The sequence below is a fragment of the Pleurodeles waltl genome, chromosome 12 (genome assembly GCF_031143425.1).
Source record: "Pleurodeles waltl isolate 20211129_DDA chromosome 12, aPleWal1.hap1.20221129, whole genome shotgun sequence".
Lineage (NCBI taxonomy): Eukaryota > Metazoa > Chordata > Amphibia > Caudata > Salamandridae > Pleurodeles > Pleurodeles waltl.
This window is the reverse complement of record NC_090451.1, coordinates 189,639,791-189,657,531: the sequence shown is the minus strand read 5'-3', so window position 1 is coordinate 189,657,531 and position 17,741 is coordinate 189,639,791. Positions and strand designations below refer to the sequence as shown.

The window sequence follows — 17,741 nt, the reverse complement described above, 5'->3', positions numbered from 1 at the left end:
GCTGTGAACAGAGCGGTGGCACAGTCCCACAGACTAGGTGATTCTGCGATCCTGACACAACACCATAATCCTGAGAGCCTGGTAGTTTAGGCATCACCTAGCAGAGTTAATTTGTTCCCCACAGCCACCCAGAAAAAGAGTCATAAAGAATTTAGGCATTCTGAAGGAGGGTGTTCTCTTCAGCTAGTCCTGCCCTTCAGTCAGTCAGTGCCAGCTGTTTGCTGTGAAGGTACTCTCATGCATTATGGGACATGGTCACATAGATCTTGCCAGCAATCCCAATGGTATTCCCCCACCAAGTTGGTGGAAACCATTCAAGATTGCCAAAAGGCAACTGAATAAGCCATTCAGTCGGGCTTAAACAACACCGACTGTATCAGGTGACACCTAGGTGTCACTTTTTGATATGCCTTTTAATTGTTCAGTTACATACCTTTATTCTTCACTACCCCAATTACTCCGGCGCAGGGATGCTTCATTATGTAATTACTGGGACGAGGAGGATGGATATGAGGGGTTAATGGCCCTCGCTTTTCTGCCAAAAGTAAATGGTTGTTTCTATTTGTAAGTGTTTTTATGGTCATTGTAGTGACAGAAGTGAAAAAGAGAAGATCGTATTAGATGTTTACGCATCCCTTTTTGTAAGGTGGCTATGTCGGCTAGAGAAGGCAGGTTGTGCTCAGCCAGGTGTTTACCAGTGCGGCCTGTGGTGTTTGACTCAGTGGTTGTGTCTTTCTGCTACTCCCTTGCTTTGCTTTTCTTCATTCTATTTTACATTTGCTTCATTTTAGATATTTGTCATGCTGTCAAATAGTAGCCTTGCTATGCTAACTTCAAGTTTAAGATTTGGCATTATCTCTTTAAATCAAGCATCCTTTAGAGATTGTTGTAGTAAGTATAATTTTCCTAATATGTATGTTCAACTGTCGAAATTCCAGAAAGATATTTTTTCTGCTAACACTGGCTGTCAAATTAGACATCATGTAAACACCTCTCTCTCTTCATTTTAGGGTGGATGAGATCCAGATGAAAGAGAAACCTTCCAAGAATGGTAAGCTACATTTCTGCTTTTTTTGGTCAGAGAGGATCTCTCAAAAATAAATTTTGCATGCAATTGTAAATCCACAGACTCCTATCCTCTCTCAAAAGGGAAAATTCCGTTTTCTTGTGCATGTGCAGTGTGACAATCACAACTGGGCAGTGTGGAAAACACAGACCTCACAGAATTTGGGACTTTTTTGTAATGCAAAATTCAGAAATATTCCACCCGTCAAAATGACTTTTAGCTCAAATCTTAACTAATACTTCCCTTTGTTTAAGTGAAAGCCGTATTCTATTGCTTTGAACAGGCAATTAGTATAACAGATTGGTTATAAAATAAACACAGTAAGGAAATGAGGAAATCAGCACTCCACGTTGGAAAAATATGTCTGTCGCTATGCATCCTCTTAACGGCTCTACTTAACAAGATCCTCATTCGATTCTCAATTCATTGATAACTGTTTCTCTGAGAAAGTCAGCTTAATCTCACATACTCTGCCAATCCAATAAATTCCAAACCTACTTAAAAAAATTATATTGGAGTTACCCCATCTACTAATAAGAATTTCTCCAATTTTAGACCTCTCAGTTTAAGTTGAATTAGACCCCATATTAGACAAGTTCAGACCTTCCGGATCATCCGATGAGGTGCTACCTAATAAATTCATAAACAATATTAAAAATCAACAGCGCATATGTGCAAAAGATCATTAATGTCTCATTGCATGCGGGCAAAGTACCTAGTGAATTTAAACCTTCATTGGCTATGCAAGTATTATAAAAAAAAATGCACAGGACCCAACAATATTGGCCAATTATTGTCTATTTTGCTATTAACATACTTATCTAAATCCTTAGAGAGGGTGGACCACAATAAATTTTAGGAGTATGCCGAGACAAATACTATTCTTCACCCAGCACATGATGGTTTTTGGCCTGGTAATAACACACAGACTGTAGTAGTTGCAGCTTTAGATCAACTTAGACTTGTAGCTAATGCAGGCACTTATGTTGTTGGATCCTTCCTCAGCATTTGACAACAAACCGCACCAGACACTGATAACTTGGCTGCATAGTCCCTTTGTCAAAACCACAGTGCTAACCTGGTTCCAGGATTTCCTGACCTTGCAAAGTCAGAGGTCGGTTTTATCATCGTTTGCCCCTAATGCACAACCTAATAATTGTGGAGTGCAACAGGAGTCTAGTCTATCCCTTTTATTATTCACGTATATGTCTCCTCTCTGGCACAGTTGATCCATTCTTTTGGTTACACTTTTTCTTGAATAACAATGATAATTCTATAAATACACATGCTTTGTGCAGTAATGTCTGCCCCGGTGTTGTATTTCTCTTTGTTGTCTGTTTTTTGAAAAGTCTTTTTCCTTTCAAATGTATCTTTGAGTTATGTGCTGGACTCCTTAAAGAAATTTAGGTCCCCTAGAAATAACTGTAGGAAACCTACAGGGCCTTTCTCTGTATGTATCATTGTTCAGAAGCTGGGCCACACCCTGTATCACAACTTTCAAAGACACTGTGCAGATTGTCTGCTTAGATTTATTGGTTAAAGTCCACTGCTAGGAAGCAGAACGTCCTTGATCACTGCAGCTGATCAATGGAACCAACTTTTTCTAACTATTAGACGAAAAAGCTTACAGCTGAAATTTAGGAAGGCCCTGAAAACATGGCTTTTTGCATTCTATGACATTTTCTAACTTTTTTCTCTCTTTGGAAATCCACGTCAAGCGCCAGGGTTCCTAAAGACGTAGAAACACTCTATAACTTGGTCTGAAAAGCGACAATTTACTGCAAATTTTTTATTTGTTTATTATTTGGTTTAAATATCACTGCAATACTAATTTTGGACCACTTTGTTTCTCTTTGTTTCTCACTTTTATTCTGTTTAATGCTGTGCAGTGAACATCATTTAAGTGATCCCACCCTTGCAACTGACCTAACATGCTCTTTAATTTGTCATTCAAGTTTGGAGAGCTGTATAATATTAGGGAACCCTTGTTGCACAATTGATAGCTGATGGATTGAACTTTATGCAGTGTGCTGTTTGCTTCCCTGTCTGGTCTAGCTGAACCCCAGTGCCTTGTTTTCACTCCCAGCAGCTGTGCAGAGCCCAGAAAAGACTAAAGGGGAGAAGATCTATCTTTACACTCACCTAAAGCAGCAGCCAATCTGGTAAAGTCAATCTTTTGTCCTCCTTCTTTTGCTGTACAAGTGGTTGGTGTGAGGCCCCTATTTCCCACTATTATGTCCTGAATGTTACCATATTTGAGGTCTGGCATGATTGAATACCACCGGCATGAGGGAAGAGTGAGAACCTAACATGGATGAAGGCATGTGGTGCTGTACAGCATCTCATTTTTTGCAGCTCGTAATCGCTTCCAGTTTCAGATTTCCAGGTCGCCTGAAATCAGGGACAGATGTCTAGCAGTGAAGCTGAGTAAAGTCCTTTCACTAACCAGACAGTCTGGTTCATTTTAGTATTGGCTGTGTATCTGTTGACCTTTTCTGTTTTTTTGTAGTACATTCCTTTCAATTGAATATGGAATTTGAATTTATGAGAAGAAATGTTAAGGCATAAACATATAAAATAACATTGAAATGTATTGAGTAAGTCCACAAGGATTCATTATTGGCAGCATATCCATTTAAACAGTGTGCCACCTTGTTCATGCCCCTGATAGACAAATTATACTTGCTTGTTGTACAGCTGAAGGTTCATGCATGTCTCTTAGACGTACTGAGCATGACATCCTGAGCCTTCCTCCCATGGATGCACTTTTTGTTTCCACTACCCATTTATATTTTTCCCTTCAAAAAATTGGGACCGGACCCATGCGAAGTCCACTTTTCCAGTAGCCTGTGAAATTGAATGCCTTATTTGTAGCTCATTAATAGCAGCGATGCCTGGATTGCAAGTTGCATCCGAACGATTAAGTTATTGGTGCCCTTCTCATCTCAAATAGTTTGTAAAATGGCAGAACTGAGGTATCACATGGGGGCGAGAAGGCTCTGTGTTCCTTGATGACCTGAATCCCCTTTCAAAGTTTACTGTTGATCTCTGATGGGTGGGGATTCTCTGCAGGAGGACAAAACACATCACCTCTTAAATCCCTTGCTTTCCTATCATGAAATCAAGATCCCAAGTGTGAGCAATTGAGTTGTTGGTTGAGAGTGTTGAAACCCGACTCAAGTAACAGCCACAATCCTTGTCAGGTTGAACCACAAAAAGTCACCAAATGAACCAGTGTTTAACCCTCTGGAAGCATGGCACAAAAGCAGCCAAACCTAACTTAAAGGCGATGTGCAAAGTAGGTATGCAGCACACAAACAGTAATAAAGTGAACACTCAACACAAGAAAAATCCCACACAAATTTAGAAAAATAGAGTGATATGTAATACATTATTTGAGACCAAAACAACAAAAATCCAATCAGTAGAACCGGAGGTATGCAATTTCAAAAATGTAAGGTTAGTATAGTGCCTAAAAGCACAAATTGCTACTAACGGTTATCTGGTTGTGCAAGACCGAGTGAAATTCACAAGTTCAGACTGACCACTATGGAGCACGAGCTACATACAGCGACGTGGTTAGTCATGCTGAAAGATTTACTTTCTAAAATCCAGCACGAAAAGTTCAGTTTGTAGTGGAGGAGGCCGCAGGTAGCATGGAGAGTGTTGTGAATGGTCATTGCTGTATCATGAAGAGTAGGCTGGGCATTTTGAGTAGTGCGAAGATCCTGTTGGATGACGTCAATGGTCATTGCTGGAGATTTGTGTTTGCAGTCACTGTGGTCTATCAGTACTCTAATCTTGCATTGCCTGATGTCACTGGCGGTCACAGTAGCTTGGAAAATTGGGTTTGCTGGTGTTTTGCATTGGCTGTGGGCGCAGACGGCAAAAAGTTGGTATGAACTGGCTCGTTCACTGTCTTAAAGAAGCTAAAACTTCAGGATTTCTCCTTTTTGAGTCAGAGGAGTGCGTTCCAATGCCAGCCAGAAGTCCAGGACCTAGGGAGGCACCTGTTGGGGATCAGGGACTCACTATTGTAGAGGCCAGCTGGGCTCTGACTGTCCCACTTGCAGGTCCAGGCAGTAAGTCAGTTGGGCATATGCAGGGAGAATTCCAGAGCTTGTGTCCCTGTAGCCCAGAGCAGGTCATTCTGCTGACCCTTGGAATCACTCAGCCTGGGATGAAGGGAGATGGCCCAGTCTTCCTTCTTTGCGGGAGGGGCAGACTGCAAGCAGCAGGGCAGCAAAGTGTCTTTCTGTAGTTTCCCCAGGTCCAGGAGTGTACTGAAGAGTGGTCTGAGTGTCCCATTTTTAAATCTGGTGCCCCCTTTGAAGTTGGAGAAGCTTCTGTAGTTTTCCCTCTATAGAGGTGTCTGGAACTTCCTGTTTCCTTGCCCCAGTCCCAGTCTGTCTTGGTGTTCTTTGTGTGTGAGCTGGGCCGGTGCCTGAGAATTGCAAGTGTGGTAGGTGACAGCTCTGCCTCCACACCCTTCAAGCCAAGATGGTCCATCTGCCAACACGCAGACCGTTTATAGTGATGCTGTCTTGGAGGAACACACAAAAGCCACTTGCCAACTACACCTAGTCTTGTGACCCACATACAGATCCAGGTACCAAATAGTTAGGACAGGAAAATGCCAATTTTCTAGAAGTGGCTTTTTCAGTATTCCGACTTAAAATCCGACTTCACCAGTAAAGAGGATTTTAAATTACAATTTGCTAGACACACCGAACATGATTCTTCTACCTGCTCCCAATCAAAAGTTAGTACTTATTAAATGTAATAAGGTAACCCAATGTTATCCTATCGGAGAAGTCGGCATCACAGTTGTGAAAAACACATTTGTGAGTTTTTCACTACCAAGACATGTAAAGCTTAAAAGCACACATCCAACTTTTGTACATCCTGCCCTACGGGTTGTTTATGGCCTACATTAGGGGTGACTTATATGTAACAAAAAGAGTTTTAAGCTTGACAAAAGGGGTTATTTTGCCAAATTGAATTGGCAGTTTAAAACAGCATACAAGCTGCAATGGCGGACCTGAGACATGTTTGTTTTAAGGGACTACTTAAGTGGGTGGCACAATAAGTGCTGCAAGCCTACCAGTAGCATTTAATTTACAAACCATTGGTACAGATTGTACCACTATACTAGGGACCTAAAAGTAAATAAAATGTTTAAGTTGACCGTAAGCACATTTTACCATGTTTTAGGGAGAGAGCACAAACTCTTTGTGCACATTACCACTGCTAACCAGTGCTAGAAACCTAAAAGCCAGCTTAAACAGGTACAGAAAACAGGAGGGGTGACCCTGCAAAGAGGGGCAGGTACAACACCTAGCTGTCATACACTGAATTCAGTCATCATCGCCAAGGTACTATAATGAAGGACAAGAAAACCTGAAAGCAAAAGACCTGTATCTGAACCTTTTCACCTCCACCTTGTAAATAGCAGATGTTCTCACAAAGGGAAAAGTAACCATACACCGGAGATGGGTGTTGCTCCCCAGTTCATTTTGTTACCTCTAGCTCAGCTGCCTGTGCTTTAAGCACGACCACAGATATCCACAATTAGTCTCACAGTGGACCCTTTCAATATCCTGAAAATTTTGTAGGGATTACGTAGAAAACATGCTGAACTCCACACAAAAGTTAACCCCTCATTCCACTCCCTTGGGAGAGGGGATCGTGGACCTTTTTTATGTTCTAACATCTTATGGTCTTCAACACTTTTTATGATCCAGTCATTCAATACCAATTCAAGGAAGCTGAACGCGCCATTTTCTTGCTGACATGCTATTGACACTGGACCTCCATTGGCAACAGGTGAAGAGGACACACACAGTTTGGTCAAACGTTGCACAGCAGTCTCCACTGATCCCACAATGTTAGACTTAAATCATTGTGGCAGTCAATGATCAAAGGATGTCTCAGAGAAAACATCTGCGCTTGACTTTATCAGTGGGTTATATCCCCTTATAAGTGTTAAAAATCTGGGACTAAGAAAAAAGGCAGGAGCCTAGAAGCCCAAATTGAAAGTCAAGTCACTCCTACAACATGACAAAACAAAATAAAATAAAATAGCCATCTGTACTGATCCACTGAAAGTTTTCCCTTTGGAACCCCCAGCTTCTGTGAAGATGGTCCTAGATTTGACTATGGAGAATAAATTATGAAAAATAATTTTCTCAAAAGAGGGCTTTTTTTGCTACCCAGTTCTACCATCGAATCAAGCCCTGGCAACAGGATGCTTTAACGATGCAAAGGCATTCTTATTTCCCCACAAAATAAGCAGACCTGTCTTTCATATTAATAAGTGGGTAACACCAATATCCTTACTTAACACTCCGGCTGGATATTCTGGAATTAACCAAGCCAATCTTGTAGAATAGTCTTTCTTCTCGGGTGTGTGGAAAGCATCGGTATAACAACTTATTTGGGCCATCAGATACAGCAGCCCACACCACTTCCAGTAGATGTCACTGGCAGCATCATCCCCATCTATTCCTGATTAAAATATTATTTGTATTTGAAAAGAAAACAATAAGTATAAAATGTCAGCCTTTCTTTATAGGCTGTCCTGATGCCGACCACTGGTGTTAGCCTCTGAAGATGTGGCCGCATGTAATGTGATCGTCCGGTGGGAAAGCCAACTGATACCTTGGTCATGATGAGGAGTGGCTTTCTATTGTCATAGCTCTTCAGTGTTAATGTGTCATGGCTCAGGTCTCTTGCATCAATTGTTATCTCCAAAGAGTGGCTGATGTGAAGATTGTATGACATCCCCTTTGGATCCGTATTGCCATGGAAGCAGAAAGCAAAGCATAGTAATGTGCCTTGAATCTCAGCCAGAGCCGGGGTAACCAGTACAAACCCATTGCAGCCTGTTTGTTGACTTCCTCAATGAGAAACACTCATTGAGATCACAAATACATTCAAAGGCAAGAACATCCTCTCGAAGCCAGTGATTCCTCAGTCAGGAATCGCCTTGATGCTGAAAAGAACCTTGTGAAGTTTAGTTTCAATGCCTTAGGCCTCTCTCAAGATGGAGGGCTCTTTTTATGGCATCTAGTTCTTAAAAGGGCAGGACTGAGGTATCAGAGCAGGATGAGAAGGATTTAGATAGAAGTAAATCCCCTCTAGAGCTCCTTTGCTTTGTAGTTCCTATATCTGATAGAATAATCAGGTAAACTGTGGAAAGCTAACGTACGTTCTATGGTGTTTTAACATCTTTTCCTTCAAAGACATAATTGTCTTGGGGAAAAATATTGTTTCTGACAGAAGAAAATGCTAAACGTGAGAAAACAAGTAGGAGATGGAAGACTTGCCTACTTGCCATTGGAGCATCACCTTTGGGTTCCTGCTACAAAGACTGCACCATAGCATAGCAGTTCAATTAATTATACGTGTTTTTAAGGCAGCAAGAGGCACCTTGGAGGAAAGGGTGCCATGCAGGTAACATTGAAGTAAAGTGTGTAAGTCCACATTCATGGCAGCAGCAACTCATGTGTTATCCACTTCTCTGTGTGGTTGCTTCCCTTTAAAAATTGGAGGAACAGTGCTACTTTTAATGGATCCAACGTGTTGTAATCGACGTTTTTTTAGGGTGTGAACAGAAAACTCTGTTTGCAGACCAGACGTTTTAGGGGTTTTCTAGCAGGACCATGGACTTGCTCTGGGGAGGAGTGTTAGTACAGGTTCAAACACCGGGTTCTTCTCCTTGCCTTAAGGTCAGGGACCTGTACCACTGGATGGACTTGTTATTGTGTGGCTGTGCCTACCGCATTAGGAGCCGGGGCTGTCTGCATTCAGTACAGTATAGTGCATTGTAATTTCCGTTTTAAGCTCGCTAACCATTCGGCTCCACTTCCGTGCACTGTTGACTACAGAGCATTCGAATGCAGTCTTGGTCCTGTCAGAAACACAGCAGATGGTTTCACAGTTAGCGTAGATGACCAGAGACATTACATAATTTGTGACCCTGCTTTCTCTCCACTTCCATAATCTGTGCAGTTACCTAGCAACTATTCACAAGAGAGATTAAAAAAATATTTAATCTTTCACCATCTAATTCACAGAAGGAACAAAGTGTGCTTTAATTACCCAAATACTAGTATCAGAGCAACTACCATTAACCCTTTCAACAATTCCAGTACCTGTTCATAGTCATGGAAGCTTTCAGCTGAAAAACTACACTGGTGAATGATCAAGAGTCGGAGCCAGAGATGGATGCTAGGCGTGTCTCTTCCGAAGCTCCTCTGCAAGGCTAGGTCGTGTTTATCCGACTGATGGGTCACAGGTTGCCTTAGCAGACCCCATGGGCCGCCACAAAAGAAATGCGCATGGAAGCACGTGAGTAGCTGGGTTCCTGTCCTTGGAGTGCAGGTCCGTCCAAAGGCTGAAATCTGACAGGCCTTCCTTTCTCTACTCCATGGGGTGGTGATGCTCTCCCAAGTACCACCTCTAAAAGCAGCTTGTTCTGTAGCACAAACCCTTGCTCTGTATTGGGGTGAGTGTTTAAGATACCCTTGGCTTATTAGGTACATGACTGAAATTGTATAAATATGAGTTCAGTCACATTGCTTGAATGGGTTGTACTAATGCATTTGCTTGATTAATAAATACCTGATTGGTTGAATTTCTTGTATTTGTACATCAGACAGGCTACTTCCAATGACCCTGTTAAAGGAATTACCTGTTTTTTTTATCATTCTGTGTGACGAAAGTCCTGTTGTAATAGATTGTCCTGTCTTTTAGGCACACTTTACGGTTTTGGAATGCCGCCTTTTTCGATGCTGTTCATTGTGAGAGAAGAAAGAGGTCTCCAACCACCAGGTAAGAAGTGGCTGAGTCCACCGAGGGGCCTGCGCTCAGTATGGCTGCTAGTCAACCAGATGAGTGCAGACTTCCGAAGCATGAAGCAGTTTGTGGCTGCTGTACCATAGTTTGCATGTGTTACTAGTGGTGAGAGGGATGCAGAATTAAATTAATTCAGTAGTGTTTTACCTATATGTTTTAACTTTATTTTTCTTATACTACATTTTTCAGAATGTGTTCTTTAGTAAACCACTGCATGCTAAGGCATTTCAATTTATAGGGCTTTACTGGCGGTGGTGAAGTTGTACCGCTTGTCCTGTGATCAGTACGGAAGTTTTTTAAAATGTGGTTGAAAATTAGTTTTTCGGAAAAAAAACTCAGCTTGAGAATTGTTTTGTAAAAAAAATAAAAAAATGTGTGTTAGACGAATTTCTTGCTATTCGTTTTCTGCAGAAAATGTCACTCACGTGAAGTTGTGCAAAGCTCTAAAAATTAGCAACTTCGAGAAGTTGAGAACTTCTCACAAAAGTACAGGCAATATTGAAATTCCACAGTCTTTTTATAACTCCATTTTACACTGCTGCTCCTATGTTGCTTCCATGCTTTAGGCTGGTGTTACTTCGTAAAGCACAACTATTTTAGCTGTGTTTAAATTTGGTCTTTGCAGCCCGAAGAACCCTGCATGATTCATTTCAGCCTTGTTAAATTGTTCTGGGACAATGTTAAAAATGCATTGCGAAAGAGAGGTGTGTGATATTGATTTTCACCTTATGGTTTCAATGGTTAAATGAACATAAACTGTGATTCTGCATAGCCAGAAAACAAGAAACTCTGGGCATCAGCCAGTCTATCAGATCGGTGGCATCAAATCAAGCCTGCATAAACCATTAATCTGATTAGGACAATGGAAACTCTGACCCCACTCACAAAAGCACCACAGGCTTCCAAGACACAAAACGTGCTTGTGGTCCCACATGGCAGACTAGTTAAAACTGGGAACACCACACCTCTTCTCCCACAGCCCAAACAGTATGGAAAAGTTTACAGAAAATTCTCAAATGAGAACCATGATCCGGGTCTTGTCCAGTACTTCACCTCAACTCTCAAATAACATTGTGACCAGACTTTAATACATATTCAGAAACTATTTCAGCATCCAGACCATGGACCAATGTACTGATCAGCCTCTAGGAAGGAGGCTCTGGAAGAGCAATAATACCTTTAATCAAGACCAAAGCTTCTCTGCTGAGGAACCCAGATTCTGGAACAACCTACTATCTTCGGACAAGAATCAACAGCTCGGTCTAAACTACCACTATGGCCAATTCTCTATACAGTTCACAGACCATCCGTCTACAAATATCAGCAACCAGACTTTTGCTACTGCAGCCGCCATGCTCTGGGAGAGGTTACCAACCTTCCCTCAGCAAGAACAGTCACCCAGGCCTTGTATACTGCAGCAAGCCTGGCTTGGAACTTTCTCCTACATGCTAGAAATCTGATATTCTGTACCTGGGCAGCTGGATTTGGGAAGACCAAGTACTTCTGCAGTCCATAATGCAGCAGTCACATTCTGAAAGATATTACAGACAGTTCTCAGACAAGAACAAGACCTACTTTAACTACACAATCTCCTGTAAACAAACCAACCAGTGTGGCTTTGCTTTAGACCTCTACTTGAAATGTGTGCCTGTTAACCAACCTAAGCACGTTGGACAGTCATCTTGGTTTTATTTTTTTGAGCAACAAGAAATCTTTCAACCAATAAATAATATTGGAACTAAGCTCCCTATAAAATCCTAGAATTATTTGATTATTACTGATTTCAATTATTTCAAAATATTGCACAATAATGTCGGGCTCCAAGGACAGAATCTCACCACAATGCCAGAGGTTGTGGAAATGACCTCACACATCCCATGATACCATCATCAGGTTGATATTGGTGTGTTACCTGACCCATAAACAGTAAGCAGCCTCCTGTTTGGACTTCTGGGCCTGAAGGAAGGGCACGATATGGGAACAACTCAAAGTAAGCCGCTTAAAAATGTTTTTCACTTTCTGTTCATGCCACTGCCTTCATGAACAGTAACACCATAGATACCCCCAAATGATGTCCACCTCTGACACTTACGCGTATGCCTAGTCTGTCCTGTTTTATGTTTAAACTTGTAGTAACTGTTAAAACTCCACCAAACGGGACACAGCCCTCATCAGTTTAAACATAAACACCAGAACCACCACAAACTAAAATGCCATTTAAAAAAAGGTAAGTGAGAGAGAATGAGTCATTTTTATTTCTTTTGAAGGGGCCAGCACAATGTAACTTTGTTATACAAGAGAGCAGGACGAAAGGCTGGTCTAAGGCTATTCTGCTTGTGTTTTGTTGTTTAGGGATCTCACTCTTCCTCTTGTTTCCTCCCGTTTTTGTGCTTGAAATAAAGGTGCAGGGTTTAGAAACACATTTTAGGTTTAACCTAATTATTTCATACACCGTGGAGAGTTTGGGAATATTAAAATCTTATTTGATCTTTTTGAAGTGTTCAATTCTTTCACTGATCTGTGAAATGCTTGGCTTTTAAGAATCTTGGCCAGTGTGCACCATCACATTTACGCACATACACAGAATGAGTAAAACCTTGGATACATCGGTCCCTTTTCTAAAAAGTCATTATTGATAGCAGGTAAACTGCTAAACACCCCAGGCTTAAAACATTCAGTACAGGGTGTAGTGACAGGCACCTCTAAAAACAGTGCTGTCACATGCACATGACTCCAGACTTTCCACGTAACAGCAAAATTCATAGATGCATGGTATCCCATTGTTATGTGTGATACCTTGAGCCAATCGTGGCTTATAACCCAACTGTGCCTTACTACTGAGGTATTTAAGCAGTTGCAATGTTAACAGAAAAATGTCAAGCCCCAGAATACAACTTGATGTCTGTTAAACGGTCAGGACAGACTTAGTGAGACATTTGCCTTGGGGACCATTGGCAACTATGAATTCCAGCACAACAGCAGCACCACCTTAATGTAGTCAGGCACAGAGTGCAGTAAAGCAGCGACGAGCATGCTTAAAGCATCAAGTTTGAGGTGCCTTAGAATGCAGGGCTATAAATAAATCGGATGTAATTTAAAATTGTAAAGGTTTCACAAAGCAATGTGCTATCCGCAGGGTTGACCACCCTGCCACGTGTTAATATTCAGTAAGGAGCAAGTAAATGACACCCAACTGTGTCCTGAATTTGTTTATTAAACCACTTGACTGTAGCACCTTTACTTTTCAAATCTAATAATAGTCCTACAAACCAGTCAAGTCCTGACAAAATGAGTGTGAGAAATATTGAGCTGTGAAAGAGGGTAATGAGATGTGAGAGAAGGTAATCGGATGTGAGTGAGAGTGTGTTAGAAATTGGGTTTCTAGTTGGCAGAGATATGCACTCTGTCCAAGCGGGAACAACAATCCTAGTCAGGGTAAGTCAGATCAATACCATAGATTTATCTGTGCGCACCATCTAATAGCTTGGCACAGAGCAGGCTGGGTTAACTTAGGAAGCAATGTGTAAAGTATTTGTGCAGCTTTTAAAACACTAAAACAGTGAGAAAAAAACACAAAATTAATCAAACCAGGTTAGGAAAATAGAGCTTAGTTTAATGAACAAAACAAGACCAAAACGACAAAAAATCCAATAAGTTGAAGTTGAGATATGACATTTAAAGAATAAATAAGTCTGTCGTGTTTACAAGCTTAAAGCGCCAACTGGGGCTACCTTGTCACGCTAGACCAGATCAAATCAGAAAAGTCAAGCTGACTGTGATGGAGCGTGGGTCAGATACAGGTACCAACCTCGTCCCGTTGAAAAAGTACCTTTGGATGGAGGGTGTGTTGACGTTAAAGACCCGAAGTGAAGAGCGGAGGAAGCAATGCGTGGGCATGGATCCCTTTGGATGTACGCAATGCATCTGTTCCAATCACCCCAGTTGGTGAACACTTTGCAATGAAGGTGCTGCAGCTTCGTTGAGCTGCGCAGCCAGGAATGGGAAGTTCTCGAGCAGCAATTTGGCGGCGAAGGAGCTACATCAGTTCTGTCTGGTGAATTGGCAGTTATGCTTGGATTTTGCTGGTTCAGCACGGGGAAACCCACTTCGAATGGCCTAGGACTGGATTTGCACCACTTGACTAGGGAGGACGCACAGATGGCATAGTCCAAGTGCTGTGGTAGTGTTGCTGGAAGTCTTTGATGTCCCTGGACTTAAGAACAGGAGGCAAGCAGACAAACCCCTGGAGTCACTCTAGGTTCAAATGGTGTAGGTCTAGTCCTCCAATCAACAAGGTACCAAGTTCCAGGAGGAAGGATATCCTACTAGGATTCGTCTTTAGAACACAGGTCAATCTAGGCACCCCTATCATTAGAAGCAAGAACCCTCACACACCCAGTTGGGTGCCATGCTTCATCATTGGACCTGCTCCTCGTCAGACTGGCACTGCAATGTCCAACGGGCCCCACAAGAGGGCTCTTAGCTGGAGATCTTTTGATCAATGGTGTTGATCGAGTGCAGGGATGTACTGGCCCTGTAAGACAAGAGAGTGAAGGACTGGAAAGTGAATTTAAAATTGACTATTGGCCCTCAAACCTATATGTTTATTAGATACCAAAGGGGTCTATGCCAAGGTTAAAAACAAGAATAGGAGTGCCCAAAGGAGATAATGGTCCTGCCCTCACTGTAAAAATGTGAAACAAAGGAGGGTGAGAAGGAACTCCTATCCCTGTGTATAGGTCGACATGTTTCACGTCTACGGAAGTCTCTAAAAGATCAAGTGGCGTTTCTTCAGGACCAAAAACAGAAGCCTAGTCCTTACTACAGAGTCTCTTAGTGTGTCTGTAATGTATATGATTGTGAAAAAGACTTACAAATGAGCCAAGCTACCATAAATGCAGGTAGACTTGGAAAGAAAAACATGTTTATAAGATTCATACACCACACATGAATTCAATAGTGAGAAACATTTCATGGTTTGGACACACTGTGGTTGCATGCGCACACGTTGTGTGAACGTGTGGTGCTCCTGCAATCAAACTCATGCAGAAACCTGTTGCAGGCCTTTTGTAATATGTATAGAAGAACATTGTAGCCTTATCCTCCTAGATTAACTATAGGGTCCCTTGGAAAATGTGAGCTGTTGGCCTGCTTAAAACTATAATAGACAAAACTCAAAGATAAAGTTTATGTATTGAGGTGAAATGACAATATATCCATCAACTACCCTTGTTCGTTATGTCATAATAAACTCATACGCTCAATGCTATCCAATGTGTTTTGGGTTGCTAAATGGATGCCACTCAACATTTAATGTGGAGAGGGGACAGGGTCACTAATACTCATTATTAATGAAGCATGGTGTATTGACCGCTCCTACTGAGTCCTTAAGGTAACCCAAACTCTCCTCTGAGTAATCACGGATAGATGATTTTGCTGTGTGGTGTAACATTGTTCACAAAAGTAACTAAACAAACTGATAGCTATTGCGTAATATAGCCTATGTAACAACAGCTCCCACCAAGAACACAGGTGTTTAAGGGCTCGTTTGCTTGGAGTGTACAGGTAAGTCAATAGAATAAACATCAGTCAGCGAAGTTTGTCCAGTATGTTCCCCATCGCGTGTGTAGCAGAGGGGGGTTGTAAAATATGTGTCAAAAGGACCGACATATCAGGTGTGCTCAGTCTTGCATATATAACATATTGGGTAAACTATATGAAAAGTGCAAAGAGTCATAAAGATTTTAGGTGTGTTACGTGACCCGTAGTAGAATTGTCGGATGTTTACATGTCAACTCCCACCAAGTTTCTAAGGTCCAGTCCTCCTCACCCAGGCAGGGAGCGCAGCAGGCAGGCCAGCACAGCAGAAACACAGTTCTTCGAGCGCAGCAGTGCAGCAGTACTTTCAGCAGCACAGCAGTCCTTCCTGGCCGACTATCCACAGGTCCAGAGGTGTACTGATTTGGTAGGGTCAAATGTCTAGTTCTTCTACTCAGTGGTGCCTTTGAAGTGGGGGTGACTTTAAAGTGTGATCTCTGAAATGCACACAGGTCCTTCCTTCCTGCCATGACTCCAGATTTGCTACAGAATGTTAAGCAGTCCTTTTGTGTGGGAGAAGGACACTGCCTATTTGGTGTAAGTATCAACTTCTCCCTCCCATCCTGCCTAGGATGACCCATCAACAGGCAGATGGCCACTCAGTCACACCTACCGTTCCTTTGTATGATGCTGTCTTGAGGGAATACAGGAAAACAGTTGTCACCCCAGCCCAGATGTGTGTTGGAGACAGGCTGCAGACACACAGGGCTAAGAGCAGGAAAGTGCCAACTTTCTAAAAGTGGCATTCTCAAGATTGTAATAGTAAATCTGACTTTACCATTAAAGAGATTTTATCATTACTCTTACATAGGTACTAAACACGACAGAGCCTCCTCCTCCCAATCAGGAATTATACTTTTCTTTAAAGTAATAGGAAATACCTAATGTTAACCTATGAGAGGGGTGGGCCTTGCAGTAGAGAAAAACAAATTTGGGAGTTTTTCACTATCAGGACATGTAGAACGTAAAATTATATGTCCTGCCTTTGAGTTACATCGTACCCTGCCTTGTGGGCTACCTTGGGCCTACCTTAGGGGTGACTTATATGTGATGAAAGGGGGAGTTTAAGACTTGGCAAGGGGTTTTAAATGCCAAGTCGACATGGCAGTCAGACTATACAAAGGCTCTGCAGTGACTCGCCTAAGACATTTTTTAAGGGCTAGTTAAGAGGGTGGCACAATTGGTGCTGCAGTTCTTTTGCAGGCCCACTAGCAGCATTTAAATTACAGGCCTTGGGCACATGTTGTGCACTTTACTATGGACTTATAAGTAAATTAAATGTGCCAATTATGGATTCGTCAGTGTTGCCCTATTTTAGGGGAGTGAGCACATACACTTTAGCACTGGTGAACAGTGGGGATGTGCCCAGAGTTCTAAGGCCAACATAGACTGATCAGCAAAAGTGAGGTAAAGCTGGCAAAAAGTTTGGGGAAAACCACCCTAAGGCTGACAGGTCTAACGGAGTGCAATACACAGACTTTTTATGCTTAAAACAGTCTAACATAAGTCCATTGGATGTGCTGTCAGTGGGAAATCACTACATACCCTTCATTACTTCCACTTAAAATCATATATATGCTTTATAACAATCACTGCAAAAACACTATGTTTTGGAAACATTGGAAAACACAATGGTTGTCTGTTTTGCTGGTTAGGTAGCTGAATAAATGCTGATCAGCAATGATTTCAATAGGTTTGAAAAGCACTGAGAAAAAACTGAAATCCAGAAAGTAAAACCAAAAACAGTGCTGTGTATGTATACCCCACAAAAACACTAGAATGGTTCACTCACACTGTGTGTGCACGTGGACATTGACTCCTATTGGCACAATCTGTATTGTGTCTGTGAGTTGTTTTAATACTTTTGTTTCTTTCTTTTTTTCCAAGTCATCTCAAATAGGGAATCTATATACGAGTGTAAGTTACACCTGGAGACACACACATTCAGAGCACACCTTGCCTAATAGTGAAGACTAGGTAGAGTTCCTTTTGGTCCTGAAGAAACGCTGCTTTATCCTTCTGGACATCAAGGGTGTGAAACATGTCAACCAGCACACTGGAGTAGATTTTTTTTTTATTTACACAGTTTTGTTTAGAGAGGGGAGGAAAAATATTCTCCTTGTTACTCTCCCCTCTTGTTTTAAACCTTGGCATAGGCTCCTTAGGTAGTAATAAACCATCCTTTCACAGTGCGTATAGTTAGTTTTAATCTCAGACC

The 17,741-nt window shown here is 41.8% G+C and overlaps 1 protein-coding gene across 4 annotated transcripts in view; it reads left to right on the top strand.

Annotated features, from left to right (window-relative positions):
* KIAA0513 (KIAA0513 ortholog) overlaps positions 1–17,741 on the top strand; it is a 342,714-nt gene that overhangs the window by 299,297 nt on the left and 25,676 nt on the right. For 2 of the 4 annotated variants that reach the window (XM_069218112.1, XM_069218114.1), the window contains exons 8-10: positions 1,011–1,051; positions 3,153–3,228; positions 9,824–9,901. In XM_069218112.1, coding sequence (XP_069074213.1) covers positions 1,011–1,051; positions 3,153–3,228; positions 9,824–9,901 — 195 coding nt within the window. The remainder of the gene's footprint in view (positions 1–1,010; positions 1,052–3,152; positions 3,229–9,823; positions 9,902–17,741) is intronic. The other 2 variants (XM_069218115.1, XM_069218113.1) reach the window with 1 other exon arrangement.